Here is a 17,243-nt window from a genome sequence, read left to right as displayed (position 1 = left end):
TCTATATGTCATTTTAAAATCATTCCCAGTGTATCAAAACACGGAAATAAAGCCCCGAGCTCTGTATTGTAGATACTTTAAGTATTCGTCAATAACCGAAACCGGAAATAAACATCATAACGTTGAGAGCTCTGATTTTTTTGCGGATTTCCACCGAGTTTCCACTTGTAGGCTGAAAAGCTAAACTAAGCGTCCCCGTCTCTTTAATCTTATGGATGCCGTATGATTGTGCTGTGAGAGAGATCCTAACCCACAGTGCATTGTGGAGAAAAGCGACACAGACATTGTGAGTTCAAGTTTGTTGCTCAAAATCACATCACATAATCACCGTCAACAGCGGGACCTACGCAGCTCTCCCTCCCGGAGACGGACGCTGTTTCCGGGGCCCAGTGGTCCGAAGAGTCGGTAGGGAGGACTGACCGGGTCGCGGCGACTTTTCCACATATACATTCGGCGATTTGTTCTTATATAAGTTGCCAAAGACGCTACCTACTACCACATGTCTGTTGTTTGTTCTTAACATTGCTGCGTGGGACATTTCTCTTTAATTCTGAAAGCCTCCCGTTATCCAGGGAAGCATCAGACTCTGAATGTTGACTCACAAAGCAAACGGAGAGAAATGTTGAGGATCACATATTCATTATAAAGTTGAGCTGAAGTGACTTTCTCTTCTTTTAGGTGGACTGAGATGCATTTCTCATTGAATGGTTTGATTGTTTGGCATAATTATCTAATCATTTCATGTAGGCCTTCTCCTCAGTAAAAATAGGGGGTGGTTATATGCTATATATGCTATAAAAGTCTGTGAGGAAGATACATTGAGAACTTAAAGGAAATTGCTCTTTATAAATTTTAGTGCTATTTGTTGTTTTGTCTGGTGTTTTTTTTGTGTTATGTGTTAAATCAATCTCGTAGTCTAAACAGCTACACAGGCCACATATTTGGTATAGATTAAAGAGGAAGTTGTGTTTTTCAAAATGAGCACAACTTGCGACTGTCATTTTCTTTTTCGTTTTTGAGATAGAGCTGTTTGTTTGGGTTGAGTAGGAAAATCCTCATTTAAGTGAGGGTTCTCAGTGAACGGCAGCAACATTCTCGAGTTCCACTGGGGTCTACAGGGTTAAGCATGAAATATCCTGACATTCACAGGATTTGTTTGGATGAGACTTGATGCTTTTATTAAATGCTTTGATATATCTCTTCTATATCCTTGGACTGCTTTTGGAACATTACCAAGATTAGATTTTATCAAATAACCTGAAGTATGAATACTCCTTGACATAAACTTTTACATTTGTGTGGTCCGTTTTAGGGGCAAGAAGAGAAACAAAACGGAAAAAAACATTGAGAGCAACCTTCCTGGTCACAGTTGACTTACAGACTTTGCAGAGCTTCAGTCATACACACAATGATGAACTTCACCTTGATAACAGCTTTGATTCTCTGCAGCATCAGTAAGTACTGCCACTGAATAACTCTCATCAACTTCTTTGCAAACTTTGTTGAATTCTCTAAACCAGCAGAACTAAAATGAGTTACTTATCATTACATTAATTATGAGGTATTGTTTCTCTTTATGTTACTTTGAAAAAAGTCTCTTGTCGTCTGCTGTTTGTTTCAGGCTGGATCTCTGTCTCAGCTTCTGAGTCTCAGACTGTGAATGTCCAGCCTGGTGAAGAAGCCACGCTGCTGTGCTCTAAGACGCCCGAATCTGACTCTTTGGCATTATGGTTCAGAGTGGTCAACAGAACCAAGGCCAGCTCCATTTCCACTATGATCAGCTCTACCAGCAGTCCTGTCTACTTTGATGGATTTCAAAATGGAAAATTTGAAATGGGATCCAACACCTCCGCTGTCTCTCTTAAAATTAAGACAGTGGATTTTTCTGACTCTGGGCTGTATTTCTGCGGATTTTACACAGCAGGACGGTCAATTTTAAGTGTGATACATTTAAATGTTGAAGGTAAGATTATTATAAAATCCTGTGGTGTCAATTCTTCTGTTTATGTTTTTCTGTGTTTGCTAGTTTAATAATTGCCCTATAAGAACATATGTGGCTATTTAATCATTGTCATGACAAAGGAGTGTGACACTATTTTTTCCAAGTAAAATCAAGATTAAATGTATCTTAATTTTGTTAAAAGGCAGTGATGAATCTCAGGAAGACGTTGACACAAAGTCTAAATGTAAGATTCTCTTTAAGATTACTTTCATTGTACACTTTTTAAGCCAGTGAAGCGAAAATAGAGTGTAATTATTTTATCTTTCTTTTAGCAGAGTGTGACAGAATAACAATGTTGATGAGTGTGATCCTGGGCGGTCTGACTGTTTTCCTCGTAATGGTCGTCGTTGGTCTGGTTGTTAAAAACAGGAAACTTCAGACAGGTACTTTAATTAAAGCTACTCTTTCTATGTTGTGTTTGGTTTATTGTTTTGTCACTTCCCTAAAGTTGTGTGAATATGTTCAAAGACTACAAATGTTCATGTTTGTCACCTGATTCGACGTATTGTCTCTGTCATTCAGCTGCCAGTGAAGAACAGAATCCACAACAGCGTGAGGTGAACCAAGTGTTATAATTTACTTTTATTTGTTTCATCATTTAAAATTACATCTTACCCTTATTATTTAGTTTTTCTCAAAATATCAGAATCTGGGCTCTGATTACCTGAACTACGCAGCAGTGAATTTTGAAGTGGAGCCGAATGTTGTGTATTCTGCTACTAGATAGGCTCAGGAGGCAACAAGGAATGCTGTTCAGAATGGAACTGATGCTTTATCATATTAATCTGCAGTTGTGCTTTTGTGTGTGTGGTGGACAGGAAGACTTATCATCACTTTGCCAAAAATACGACAAAAAAAGTGCAGTCTTCTTCCTAGTGCTGAGTTTTAATTATTATCCCTCTTTTAAAGACATAATTAGAGTACATCAATACAGAAAGTGGATATTTTAAATGCTGACTTAATAGACTGTGTGTCTATACTGGAATGGGGAAGAAAAATACCGCAGCCATCCAGTTCTAGCCCCTGGTTGTGTTTTTTGAAAAGAACATGTATGTGTGGTAAGAAAACTGAATCAGCCTAAAGACAAGTCTGACCACAGGAAGACTGGCCTTCCGCTGGGTTTTGTTTTCACCAGTGTGTTTCTTTCACAATTTAGCCACAAAACACACCAAATAAAACTATTATTGTTAATATGACTTGTTTTTATCTTACATTTGATAGTGACAGACTTGTGTAGCACTTGAAGACACCATGCTGCAGCACAGATCCTAACGAAGCTGTTAGGACCCATTTATCTGGGAAATTATTCTCTCAGGAACAATACTTGTATTTCAAAGGACAGTTGCAACTTCTAGCATTCAGATGGGGTGAGGGAGTGCTGCAATGTGACTGCACTGTTCTCAAAGAGAGCGAAGTAAAAAAGATGAAAAGAGTTTACCTTCTGAGACGACAAAACAATGATCACCTCTAAAACCGCGATCAGTGCATGACAAGATGTGGTAATGCTGATGTTGCCCACTGCAGGCAAGAAAACTCTGCAGTCAGTGAATGTTATTTTCTTTCAGTGTTTCTTGAGCCTTACACTCACCAGTTAGTTTGAAAAAAGTCAATTATAAAAATGTACAATCTCTGTATCACAATACAATAAACAGAATTACAACTTTAGCTTGTGGCTGTAAAACACCAAATGTTAGCTGAGGTTCAAAGCTCATTCCTGAATTTGGAAACAGCAGTTGAGGAAACAGTCTCACCACACCTTTCCTTCATGTTGGCTTAAAGCCCTCCAAACCACTGTGTTTCCTTGCTGATCCACAGTTGAGGGATAGTAACACAAAGTAACACAAAGAAGGAATTTCTTATTAAATTGACTATAACTTACCCACTTGATCTGGCTAATTCTGAATGCTGACGCCTCACACGACCTTTGGCTGAATTTTGGAGTGTATTTTGTCGCGCATCTCTCACATTGGAGTTGTGCTGGTAGATGAGATGTGGAAACATGGTGCCATCAACTGAGTTTTTCTTGTGTTATTTTGTTATTTATTGTTGTCTTTTTCACAACATGCGTGCCACCCATGTGAACCTTATCATACAATATGACAGAGATCAACTTTTGCACATCAGATCGTTGGTGGACACTTTTTCACCACGATCAACCAACAATAAGGAATATCCATGGCGTCGGTTACCTGTTGGCGCACCTGGAAAACAGAATGAAGGAAACAAGGGTCGCAGGCCGGGTCCTGGTCAGGCTGAGGTAACGTGCATACCGGCCTCCTCTACTGAGTATTCTTTTAGCAAATGTCCAGTCTCTGGATAATAAGCTGGATGAACTTATAAGCAGGATGGCTTTTCATTTATACTACATAACTGCACAACCTGTTAACAGTTTATACATATTACCATTACTGTACACCTGTCTACCATAATATTATATTTTATTCCTATATTTTAACTTCTGTGCAATTGTATATCTATGTATTGGATTTTAAGTTGCTCTGTTAGACACTGGCAAAGTAAGGACTGTGATGTAATGCTGTAAAAATAACATCAATAACAGATTGTATTTATCATTAGTCTGAATTTTAGAGTCTGCTTTCCTCTCATTAAAATTATTTCACTGTGGCATTTATGGATGAGCTGTTTCAGCTTTCATCAAATAACAGAGTCAGGTCTGTCCATTTAGCTATTAGTCAGCGCTTAAGCCACTAGAGATAAAGTACTGTACAGAGAGTCTAACTTAATAATATCTCCTGTAGAAAATCCTCATGGAAAAACAAGCCCATATGATACTGGGTTGCTGTGACTGACACTGGTATGGCTGCCAACGTCAGCAAACTTCAGGCAGGTCCTTGTTGTAAGCTGTTTTATATTTTGTTTTATTAAGTTATCTTAATATGATCAAAAAATCCAAAGCTTCTTGTTTGGAAAATTTCATGAACTGCAATGTTTCAGTTAACTGACCAGATATACTGTTTCTGTCTTTTAGCTGATAATGAATCAGAATCCACAACAGAGAGAGGTGAATCCAATTCTGACATGGAATTAAGATTAAGGTTAAATTAAGGTCAAATTTTATTCTTTTAGGTTTTATGGTTTAAAAGCTGCTGGAATCACTTCGGGTAATTTATATTTTATTTCTTCTCACCGACTCAGCTGTGTAAGATGTGACTGTAAATACTTTTGTTTAGAGAATCTGGACTCTGATGACCTGAAGGACGCAGCACTGACTTTGTATTCAACAGCAATAAGAAGCAGGAGGCCTGCATCAGAGAGGGAAGTGGAAGCTCATGTTATTTATGCTGCCAGCAGGAAGAAACTGGAACTGCAACTCTGAGTGTGACTGATGATTTATCATATTAAACTGCTGCAACTCAGCAGAAGGACATTTTAATAAAGTTCCTATATTCATGGTCAGTTTGCATTTTCTTTGTTTGACTAAGAGGAACAAGGACATATTTGATGTTTCATGAGGAGGAGCCACAAAGGACACTGATGGCAGACCATTTGACTCGTCCTGTGAGTAAGTTTGACAGTCAGGGGGAGGGAGGAGTGAGTGAGATACACATCACTTCACAGGAAGAGGTAGCACAGTGCGGTCTGAGCACAACTGACATGAAAGTCACGAGGCCTTTAAAGACAAAGCTTTGTAGCAAAGTAAAAAAAAGAAACGATGGAGTAAACCAGCACCCTGTGGTGACATTGTCTGTATGAGTGAAAAATAAAGTCTCCACCAATAAGATTTCAGACTTGACCACAAATATCAAATGACTTGCTGTTTTCAAAAACCAAGAGTGATGTTACTTTGAAAAAGATATCAGTCAATCTCAACTTTACACAAACTTATTTAACTACTTTACCTTCACAAGCTACATCAACATCTGCCTTCAAACTTCAAGAAAGTTCTATTCCAGAATACACATCTGCATTAACATACTCAGCCATAGTTTCAGGTCACACTCTCATCTATCAAGTTTCTAATGATGGTCAGTGAATTCATTTCACTATAGCACAAGCATGACGGCTGAAAAAAGTAACTGGTATCCTGAACATACCAGCAACTGTTTTCTCTCTCCTGGCTTAATGTATAACAATATGATCAAAAACACAAACAGCATGTAAAAGGAGAGAGTTAAGACAAAAAACAAACATCCCTGTATCCTCCATCTCTTGTCTCCAGACGACACTAGGGCCCATTTTCACCTTCTTCGAAGCCATGTTGAACATTGTTTATGTTGTTATGGAGTCACCACTGAATTCCATGCCAACATGAGAGTTTTTGTCTCAGATCTAAAAAATTGGAACAGGCAAATTGTGGCAAAGGTCATGTAGCCTGCATTAGACTTTACCTCAAAGGATCTCTACAATTGATACCATTACTTTCAGTCTAAGACGAGAGAAATACAAATGCCTGTTTGCAGAAGAGGCGAGTCCTCCTTTTATTTCTCAACAGGTGCACACATAAACAGCAGTTCATTCTTGCTCCAGCAAATATCCAGTATAGTAAGTGTAGAGTATCAGATGGGAGGAATTAAGACCAATCTGTCTAAAATCTAATTTTGTGAAAAAGATTCAACATTAAGGTAAATATATTATTTTATTGCTTGTGGTAGTGCTAGTTTTGATTCTCACATGGTTCTTTCTCTCCTGCTCTCAGTCTCCGTCTTATTTATATTGTTTGTCGTTGATCGTAATCTAAAGATAAGAAAAACTAAAACCCGTTTGTGGTTTGATGGAGGAGGAGCCAGCAAAGGACACTGATGACTGTCAAATGTCCTTATAGGGAGAGTGTGAAAGCAGGGAGGAGTGAGCGACGTACACATCACTTGTTTGGCGGGAAGAGAAAGCACAGTGTGGTGTGAGCACAACTGAGCTGAAGATCGAGGCCTGTTAGATCAAAGCTCTGTGAGAATAAAGTCAAATCCTTTATAAATAAAACCTGATATGAAGCGGAGAACACTGGCTTAATTGCCTCTGTAACGTTGACGAAGTGATGGGCCTCTACATTAGGGAGAGTCTACAGGGAGGGAGGAGAAAGTGACGTACACATCACTAGTTTAGAAACATTCACTAATGTAGAAAATGCCCCCCCCCCATCATTTTCCACTGTGGTGAAAGTCAGTCAAACCAAAAGCCACAGGAGGACTCGCCTTCAGCTCTCTGCAATGAAACCACAGGCAACAAAAGCTCTACTACTTTCACACAAAAGTTTTTACACAAAAGCTTTACTAATTTCTCTTAAAATGTGAAAATATACAAAAAAAAAAATTGTATATGTAGAAATGCAATTTGTTAGAATCCCGTCAGCTGTAAATCTATCTCTTCTCAAACCATTACCTTCTTTACAGACCACACTAACCAGTTTCCTCACACTCACAGCCTTTCACCTTTATACATCAACACCCTGCTTGCAGAAAACAGGCCTTGTGCAGCTTCGTACTTGTACAGCCAGATGACAGTGTCTTCCTCTGTAAACTGAATTATTATTATTTACTGAGTTGGTTACAGGAGCAGACAGCAGCGTGTAACTGGTTTGTAGTGATGTGGTATTCAGTAGCAGTCTAATAACTACTTGTGATCAGATTTGAAATACTGTGTTTTGTATTTTCCACGTGAAACCGTTATCATGCCACACGTGGCTGCCCAGGCAGATGGCTCTAGATGCTTTCTAGTGATCCAGCTAGTGATTTAATTATAAACTGAGGTCCATTCAAAACAGTTGGTCCACAACATAACGAGTGGCGTTGCCCCAGAAAAAGACTTGGTTCTCAGTTGTCTATTCTCAGTCTTAGGCCCAATTTTCAACCAAGATACTTACTATACACCTCGACTTGCACTGGATCATGTGAATGCAACCCTTATCTGTTCATGTCTATTCTTATATGTTTGCACCATGTGAGCTGCAGTGAGTACTAAAATACCAAACAGGCAGGCAAAGTAGATCTCAGGTTCAGCCAACCTGGCATATCGCTGCTTGTGCTGCCACATAAATAGAACACTATGTGTGAGTGGAATAGTAGCTTATTGTGTGGTCAGTGACTGACAAGATAAACACAGAAAAACCTCACTTCCTCTTTAAACCTCCTTGAGTGATTTTAAACTCCATTGCAGTACGACGATCATACACACAATGATGAGCTTTACTATAATAACAGCTTTACTTCTCTGCAGCCAAGTACTAGCATTGACTTATTTGTAAAATGTGCTTCATGGCTAACTTGTGTTTAGTTTCATAACCACAAGCAAAACTGAATCTAGTTGCTGCTACAGTTGTTTAGGGGCATTGTTATCTGTTTGTTGCATTATCAGCTGAGAACTAAATCTCTCTGCTGTTTATTTCAGGCTGGATCTCTGTCTCAGTTTCTGAGTCTCAGACTGTGGAGGTCCAGTCTGGTCAGCAAGTCACACTGCTGTGCTCCAACTTTTCCAGTTCTCCCACTCAGATAATCTGGTTCACACTGGCCAACAGAAATCAGTCCTGATGTATTTCCTCCATGTACAATTCTAATGAGTCCGCTTCATTCTGCAATGGAGTTAAAAATGGCAAATTTGAAATGACATCCAACATCTCCACTGTCTCCATAAAAATCAATCATGTGGATTTTTCGGACTCTGGGTTGTATTTTTGTGGATTTTACATAAACAGATACCCAGTAATTGTCAGAGCAACTTATTTAAAAGTTCAAGGTGAGAATGTTGTCAAGTGTCATTTAGCTGCTAACACAAAGGATAACATATGTGTTATTTCAACATGATTAAAATATGATGGAATATTGTCAAAATATGATTTTTTCATCATCATCTGTAAAGGCAGTGGTGAACCTCATGACGACTTGGAAGGAGGCTAAAACGTTCTCTCTGCGTCTCATTAAGATTTATTATACAGATTAGAATTTGTCAATTGATGGTCATTTATCCACCTTATTATTAGCCAGATCTCAAGCCAGTAAAGGATAATAAATAGTTTCCTCAAAAATATGCACAAAATAAGCCATTTGTTTATTGTTCAAAAGAAAAGCAGAGAGTCTAATCTAATCATCTTTCTTGTAGAGGAGCCTGGTGAAATAATAAACCTGATGAGTGTGATTCTGAGCGGTGTGACTGTTGTTCTCACTAAGGTCATCATTGTCAAAATGAGGCAACTTCAGACAGGTACTGTTTGAGTGCTGCCCTCTATTTTATTTATGTTGCTTTTGCACATCATCTTGTCAATATCCTGTTGTCAGTATCACGGTTAAATCAAAAACTTCCTGCTTAGTAATCAAAATGTATTAACAGGGGCGCCCCGGCAGCTCAAAGCTGAGTCTTTACTGCAGCAGCATGGGTTCGATTCCAACCTCCTGCCCTTTACTGCAGCTGTCTCTATCAAATGAAGGCAAAAATGCCCGAAAAAATAATTGAGAAAAAAAAAGTATTAATGGCAGCTTTTATGAATAAGTACCAGATCAGACTGTCACTTAACTGCTAATGAAGAAGAAAATCCACAATGATAACATGTCAATCCATTTTTAAGATTTACTTTTATATGTTCTATAGTGTACAAGCTAGTTAAATCACTTCAGCTCATGATTAGTCAATTGTTATATGTAAATATGGTAAGCTCATATATTTAATATAATTACCTCACTCTAATTTGCAGAATCTGGACTCTGAAAGATGCAGCATTGATTTTCCATCAAACAACAAGAAAGCAGTGGAAACTCAGCCTTGTTAATTCTGCAACTAGAAAGACTCAGAGGCCAACTTAAAATGTAGCCCTGATCCAGGACCGTTGCACCACATACTGTATCAAATGTCTGAAAGGCCATTTCACAAATCCCATACATTTCAGTCATTCAGGGGGCTCCAAAAATGTCTTACAGCAGGACTGTTAGAAATACAAACTTACTGGATGGTAGGGTTAGGCAGATCTTTTTAACGAGTGGGAAAAAATTACCGCAGACAGTCTAGTGTGCTCATTCTCAGTCAGTGCTATAACTGAGCAGCACTGCAGTTGATAAGTGAAGAATAAATCCAGAACTACCTTTGTTTTTACATGGTTTGTACTTTAATTTCTCCTCTCTACCTTTGTCACTTTCAGCAGGTATTTCTACCTCCAGAGCTGCAGAGTCTGGATCTATATTGGGGGCCACTTGCAGTCCCCGTGTTCCTGCTAGACAACTGCTACTACAGTTGTTGTTATTGGCTCTGTTACTATTATTGTCATTATTATTCCTATGACTGTCATTCCTATTATTATTAACTTATAAATATAAATATTACCACTACCATTATATTATTTTAAAATTTCTAGGTGGTATTTGCATTGTGCCCCCCTCCCTTTCCCCACCCTCTTTTCTCTCACACTCAAAACCTCTCTCTCTCTCTAAACCTCTGTCTAACTCTCTCTCTAAACCTCTCTCTCTCTCTCTTTCAAAATCTCTCTCTCTCTCTCTCTCTCTCTCTCTCTCAAAACCTCTCTCTTTCTCGAAACCTAACAAGGCAGAGGCAGATGGCCGCCCACCTTTGAGTCTGGTTCTATCCAAGGTTTCTGCCTGTTAAAAGGACGTTTTTCCTTGCCACTGTCGCCAAGTGCTTGCTCATGGTGGGAATTGTTGGGTCTCTATAAATAATTTTATAACGAGTACAGTCTAGACCTGCTCTATAGGAAATGTGCAATAAGATAACTTCTGTTATGAATTGGTGCTATATGAATAAAGTTGAATTGAATTGAATATCTGTATCATTAATAAGGTCTCAACCAGGAGAAGCTCTCTGCATCATGACCACACACAACACAGGCCTTCATGTTCAAGAATAATAAACTTTATAAAGTGAAGATATTTTTGTATTTGTATTTGTAGAAATGTGATTGTTGAGCATCTTGTTAGTGGAAACTCAATCTCTAACTGTGTCAGAGCTCACCTCATCACGGGTCACACTTACAGACTGAATAATCACACAAACTCACATCACTGCTTTCTTGTGAAAAGATGCCCGCTGCAAGGTGACACTTGCACAGTCTCATATCAAAGCATTTGCTCTGCTAAAAGCTGCACATTTTTAAGACATTACAGATCACAGCAAAACCACAGCAGGTGAAGTTCCCATCCATCGCCACTGTGAGATGCATTTGAACCTACTAAGCCTTGCAAACATTGATCCAATAACTATCATTGGCCAAGTAAGGTTTAAATTGATATTATTGACACAATCATTTAATCAACTTCTATTGTGTGTATATTATGGTCAAGCAAACATAATGCCAATGTGCACTTTTTTGAGCTACTGTAGCGGGTTTGCAATAACATTAGTTATGAATTGGCGCCATATAATTAAAATGGAATTGAATTGAATTAGCATCACTGCACAAGTTAATTTAATTTATCCTTATTTAGATCATTTGTAGCAGTTTATAAAATACCAAACGAAATGCAGATTTTTAAAGGCATTCTTAGGAAAACTGTGGGAATTACAATTAAAATATATTCAAAAATGTTTTACAATACTACGACTGACGTTACTTCAGTCCAGCACAATGTCATATTTTTAAGGTTCAGGTTAACAAAAGATATAAATATTTTTCCTCATTACATGAGAATAAGATTTTAATTTGAAATTTACTGGCTTTGATGTATATTTAGAGATTTGCTGAAGCATGAGATCAAATCCCATGGATGAACAAATAACTGTGTGTTGAATTGCAAAACATAACATGAACACAAAAAACAAATTTATGTCTTAAAGTTTTATAATAGGACTCGTAAAAACCATAGTTCCTTCTGGTTTCGTCACAACTCTTGATCGAGGTATATAAAACTGTAGGTCACAATAGTCTGTGTCATGCTACATTACCAGTTATGCTTCTCTCACTCATGAAACTTGGCTAACCAGGGGTTAAGTAGACTGCAAAAACAACCACAAATTGTATGACAATATAACCACAGCTGATTTTTCTGATTTTGCCTGTGGTAACTGGACATGATATGTATATATATATATATATATATATTTACACATGATAAGACACTCTGAAGGGTCCTGATGTGGAAAATATCATGATCAGCAGACAACCTCAACCATATTGTTAGTAAAATATCAGGACACTGTTTGTGTTTTATCACTTACATATCTACGGCTCAACATAATACAGACAGTCGGGTTAAACCTCTATGGAGTGATGTGTCAACAGCTACTCCAATGAATGCATAAGCGTTCAGTTAAAATGTCTGCTGGATATGTGTGTAATAACACACTACTGTATGAGGTATCCTGATATAGCAAAAGAACAGTTGATGAAAGCAAAGAACATCAAAGACTACACTGTCTTATACTGTATAGACTTATACAGACTGATGCATATTTTGTAGACTTCTAAACAACTGCTAAAACAGTATCTAGATGATCTAAAGTGTTATCAAAGATAATAATGTCCTTTCTCCTTGGAGCTATTAACTTGCAACTATTTTCCTGAAAGCTTTTGTTTTGTCAGTCTGAGCAGCTGGATGAACAAAAGAACACTCCGCCTCTTTACGTTGAGACCACTCTTACTGGAGCACAGTTCAGTTACAAACATTGCAGTGGTGCAGTCATACTGTATGCACAATGATGGACTTTACCTTGATAACAGCTTTACTCTGTACCTTCAGTAAGTACACCTACCAATTTCTGCTCAATACAATAATCGCTAGCTTTCCTCTAGAACAGTAATCTGCCAGAGCTGAAATTTGCAGACTATTCATTGATAACATCATTTACATGCATTGTTTGGTTCCTGTTGAATTACAAGTTCAGGGAATATATTTCACGTTGTTTGTTTCAGGTTGGATCTCCGTCTCAGTTTCTGAGTTTCACACTGTGGAGGTCCAGTCTGGTGAAGAAGTCACACTGATGTGTTCCAACTTTACCAAGTTTACCTCTCACATCCTCTGGTTCAGACTGGCCAACAGACCCAACGCCAGCTGCATCTCCTCTATGTCCACCTCTGATGCCAATGCTTCATTCTGTGATGGATATCAAAATGGCAAATTTAATATGACATCCAACACCACTACCCTCTTTCTCAAGATCAAACAAGTGGATTTAACTGACTCTGGACTGTATTTCTGTGGATTTTACTCAGCTGGAAACTCAGTCATTGTCAGTGCGACATATCTAAAGGTTCAAGGTAAGATTGTTTAAAGTCTTGACTGTATTTTGATTGGAAAGAAACACATATGTGCCCTTTTCAGTCACTGTTGAAATAAGGACTGATCTCAACCCACAGGAGGTAGAATACTTTACAAAAGTTGAATTTCATTTGGAATAACAAAGCTATCAAAATTTCTTTAAAAGGCAGCGATGAGCCACATGATTACGTCGACAGCAAGTGTGAAAGCAAGATTCTCCTAAAGATTTCATTCATTGTGCAAAATTCACTTTGGTCCATTTAAATTTTACCCAGGTCTCAAGTCTCTAAAGGGAAAACGGAGTCTAACTTAATGATCTTTCTCGTAGAAACGTTTGATGGAATAACAAATCTGACGAGTGTGATCCTGGGTGCTCTGATTATTTTCTTCATTATAGTCATCATCTGTCTGCTTGTCAAAATCAGGAAGCTTCATACAGGTACTTACATGGTTGTATTAAAGTTACAAATACAAACGTTTGCAAATGCAGAACTTCCTGTTTGCCAAAAAGCATTAGCAGCAATATTTTTTGAACAATTAACTGACCAGATACTGTTTCTGTCATTTAGCTCATAAAGAGGGACAGAATCCACCACACAGTGAGGTAACCTGAGATCAAGATTGATCAAAGTCTATTTTTATACGTTGTCTGGTTCAAGTCATTTGTCATTTAATGATTTTATGTTTTCTCACAAACTCAGCCATGTGAGATGAGTGACTATATATAGTTTTATTTGCAGAACCTGGTCTCTGATGCCCTGAACTATGCAGCGCTGAGTTTCCACCCAAAAGCAAAAAGCAGCAGAAGGCCTGCATCAGAGAAGCAGCTGGAGTCAAATGTTGTGTATGCTGCCACCAGATAGACTCAGGAAACATCTGGAACAGCAGCTCAGAGTGGAACTGATGCGTTATCATATTGAACTGCTACTAAAGGAGGACTTACCATCACTGTCAAAAAATTCTAATTTTGTAATAAAGATTCTGTATTCATGCAAATTATGCTATCTCTGCTACAATTTTAATTCTACTTTCCAGCCAAAGTCTCTTTCTTACTTGTTTTGTTTGTTTTAGATCTTCATCTGAGAGCAAAAGAGTATGTTTGGTGTTTGATGGAGGAGGAGCTAGTAAGGACATTGATGACTGTTCAGAGTCTCTTATAGTGAGAGTTAGATGGAGGTCTGCAGCAGTGGAGGAGTGAGCGAGGTACACATCCCATTTTAACAGGAAGAGACAGTGTGGTCTGAGCACGTGGTGAAAATCATGAGGCCTGTTAACTCCAAGCTCTGTGAGAATAAAGTCTGAAATGAAGCAATGAATACTGGCTGACTTTTTTCTGTCAGGAAGACAAAATGATCAGCGTCTCTACATTTGTAGAAAAGCCTTTGAAAAGCGCACAGTCCATCAATATAGCAACTAGATATTTTAATTGTGATGTCAAAGTAAGTGTGTGTAATGACACGGTAAATCTCTGAAGAAAAAATTTATTTTTAGTTCAGAATTTGCCCATTTCATCCCCATCTGCCTATTGTTGCCTATCTTCCCACTGTGGTGACAAACAGCACTGTCTGTATCAGTGAGGTATCTATATCTCCACACCATCTCCACATTTAAGAGTAAGCTTAAGACTTTCCTCTTTGATAAAGCTTATAGTTCAGGCTGGCTTGGGTGAGTCCTGAACCATCCCTTAGTTATGCTGCTATAGGCCTAGACTGCCGGGAGACTTCCCATGATGCACCTCTTTCCTCTCTCCTCATCTCCCTCTCTGTCTGTATGCATTTTTATCCCATTACTTCATGTTACTAACTCGACATCTTCTCTCTTCCGTAGTTTTGTGCTTTCTCGTTTCTCTCCTTTCTACCTTTGTCACTTTCAGCAGGTTTTTCTTTCTCCAGAGCTGCAGAGTCTGGATCTGTATTTGTGGGCCACTTGCTGTCCCCGTGTTCCTGCTAGACAACTGCTAGTACAGTTGTTATTGGCTCTGTTACTATTATTGTCATTATTAGTCCTATGACTGTCATTTCTATTATTATTAACTTATTTATATTACAGTTTTTTCTAATTGCTTGAGCACATTTTTTGTTACTATTGGCTATTTTTGCAAAACTCTGCACGTAAATAAGAAAACCCTTCACCAAATCAGCAAAACATTTTAGCTCTTTTGCAAAAGCTAATAAACCTTGCTTAACTCTTCAAACCTTCGTAAAAATGGTATTTTCGTATCAAACAGTTAACACAAGCCATCACATTAATAAGCACACAATGCGCCAACTACACACTGATGGTATGAATAAAAAACACATCTGGCTTTTGCTTTCTCTGTGCACAAGCTATGTCAGTTTGAGGTCATACTTTTGTCATAGTTCTGTAAACATACAGGGATCCAAACTTCAAGTACTGGTGTTTATTTCCACATATCAAAACAAAACAACAAGTGTTTTTTCCAAGACAAAACACAAAATAGTAATTTCACTGAGAAAAAAATAAAATAAATCAGTTCGTCTCTCTGGGTCCGGCCACAAAATTTCGTCTACATCACATGCAATGTCCTCTAGTCCAAGGAACCGGGGAAAATATCTTCTGGAATGGCGTATCCAGGCCTGACATGATGCCTGGTCAATATCCCCACATGCCTCCTCCATTGCCTGTAAAAGGGCTATGCATTGATGGGGATGACGGTCATAGACCTTCCAGCGCCAGGCAGAGAAGAACTCTTCAATTGGATTCAAGAATGGAGAGTATGGGGGGAGGTTGAGTACAGTGAAGAGCGGGTGATCTGTAAACCAGTTGCGGACCAAAGCAGCCCTATGGAAACTAACATTGTCCCATATGATGACATATCTGGTCTGCTCTGGTCTCTGAACATTAGTGAGCATGTCATGTAAGGTGTCCAGGAATGTAATAATGTGTGCAGTGTTATATGGGCCTAGGGTTGCATGATGGTGAACAACACCATTTTGACTAATAGCTGCACACAAAGTTATGTTACCACCACGTTGTCCTGGGACATTGATTATGGCACGGTGTCCAATAATGTTCCTGCCACGTCTCCTTGTTTTAGTGAGGTTAAAACCTGCCTCATCCACAAAAAGCTGCTCATGACCCATGGCATCTCCTTCTAGTTCCATCACTCTCTGGACAAGACAAAACAAATGCAGCACAGCAGGCTCATGCACAGTACTACAGTATGCACTTCCAGATTCAGTACCAATGATACTATAGCTTACCTGCACATAATCATATCGCTGTTGTTTTACACGTTCACTGTTTCTTTCAAAATGGACTCTGTAGATTTGTTTCATTCGGATTCTGTTGCGGGCAAGTACACAACTTAATACAGAAATGCTCACATTGTGTATGTTTTGGAAGGTGGTGTCATCCTCAATTATGCGCTGCTGAATTTCTCGTAGCCTCATGGAATTATTTGCAATCACCATATTGACTATATGGGTCTCTTGTTCTGCAGTGAACATTCTTCCTCTGCCCCCAGCATCTGGACGTCTTGCAATTCTGTAAAGTAACAATTTCAGTATTTTTACATGTATGGTATTGTTGTGTTTCACATTAGAGTATGGCAGTGCTACAAAACTTAGTGCAAAGTGACTGTACTAACCGATTTTCATTTCGAAATGTCCTTATGATGCTTGCTACAGTGTAGCGGCTCAAGTTAGGCTGAACCCGTTGGCCAGCTTCCCTCAGGGTCATTCCATGGTTGATTACATGGTCCACTATTGTAGCTCTCATGTCATCAGTAATTCTATTTCTTACTCTTCTTACCCTTCCTCTTCCCTCTCCTCGTCCTCCTCTTGCTCTTCCTTGTCCTCTTCCTCTAACTTCACCTCCTTGTCCTGGTCGTCCTCTCCCTCTCGCTTCTTCACCTTCGTGTCCTCTTCCTCCTCCTCTTCCTCCTACTTCTTCACCTCCGCGTCCTCCACCTCCTCTTCCTCCTACTTCTTCACCTCCGCGTCCTCCACCTCCTCTTCCTCCTACTTCTTCACCTCCAAGTCCTCTTCCTCGGCCTCCTCTAATTCTCACTCTTCTCACTCTTCCTGCTCCCTCCATGGTACTCCACATGGACAGCTTACCTGTGGCTTATT

The 17,243-nt window shown here is 38.9% G+C and overlaps 2 protein-coding genes across 6 annotated transcripts; both read left to right on the top strand.

Moving 5' to 3' along the window:
• The first annotated feature begins 123 nt into the window (after positions 1-123).
• Positions 124-5,413, top strand: LOC122869815. Of its 5 annotated transcripts, none has more exons than XM_044183141.1 (7): positions 124-286; positions 1,313-1,454; positions 1,622-1,963; positions 2,145-2,186; positions 2,275-2,385; positions 2,525-2,559; positions 4,106-5,334. In XM_044183141.1, the coding sequence occupies exons 2-7, from the start codon at positions 1,409-1,411 to the stop codon at positions 4,166-4,168; spliced, it is 639 nt and encodes a 212-aa protein (XP_044039076.1). In that variant the 5' UTR covers positions 124-286; positions 1,313-1,408; the 3' UTR covers positions 4,169-5,334. The 5 variants fall into 5 exon arrangements, with proteins under 5 accessions (XP_044039076.1, XP_044039075.1, XP_044039077.1 ...); XM_044183140.1 differs by lacking the exon at positions 4,106-5,334 and adding an exon at positions 2,649-3,667; XM_044183142.1 differs by having other exon boundaries at positions 125-286; positions 4,127-5,334.
• A 6,854-nt stretch (positions 5,414-12,267) lies between these two features.
• LOC122869829 lies at positions 12,268-14,563 on the top strand. The gene is made up of 5 exons (XM_044183166.1): positions 12,268-12,629; positions 12,804-13,148; positions 13,478-13,588; positions 13,719-13,753; positions 13,890-14,563. Exons 1-5 carry the CDS (start codon positions 12,587-12,589, stop codon positions 14,010-14,012), a joined length of 657 nt encoding a protein of 218 aa, XP_044039101.1. The 5' UTR covers positions 12,268-12,586; the 3' UTR covers positions 14,013-14,563.
• Positions 14,564-17,243: the final 2,680 nt, after the last annotated feature.

The sequence above is a fragment of the Siniperca chuatsi genome, linkage group LG22, assembly GCF_020085105.1.
Source record: "Siniperca chuatsi isolate FFG_IHB_CAS linkage group LG22, ASM2008510v1, whole genome shotgun sequence".
NCBI classification, from domain to species: domain Eukaryota; kingdom Metazoa; phylum Chordata; class Actinopteri; order Centrarchiformes; family Sinipercidae; genus Siniperca; species Siniperca chuatsi.
This window is presented reverse-complemented; position numbering and strand designations above follow the sequence as displayed.

Coding starts and splice junctions, on each gene's coding strand:
- LOC122869815 (XM_044183139.1), top strand. CDS start 1,409: ATGATGAACTTCACCTTGATAACAGCTTTGATTCTCTGCAGCATCA. Junction 1,455..1,621: donor TTTGATTCTCTGCAGCATCA/GTAAGTACTGCC, acceptor TGTTTGTTTCAG/GCTGGATCTCTGTCTCAGCT. Junction 1,964..2,144: donor GATACATTTAAATGTTGAAG/GTAAGATTATTA, acceptor TTTTGTTAAAAG/GCAGTGATGAATCTCAGGAA.
- LOC122869829 (XM_044183166.1), top strand. CDS start 12,587: ATGATGGACTTTACCTTGATAACAGCTTTACTCTGTACCTTCA. Junction 12,630..12,803: donor AGCTTTACTCTGTACCTTCA/GTAAGTACACCT, acceptor TGTTTGTTTCAG/GTTGGATCTCCGTCTCAGTT. Junction 13,754..13,889: donor AGAATCCACCACACAGTGAG/GTAACCTGAGAT, acceptor TTTTATTTGCAG/AACCTGGTCTCTGATGCCCT.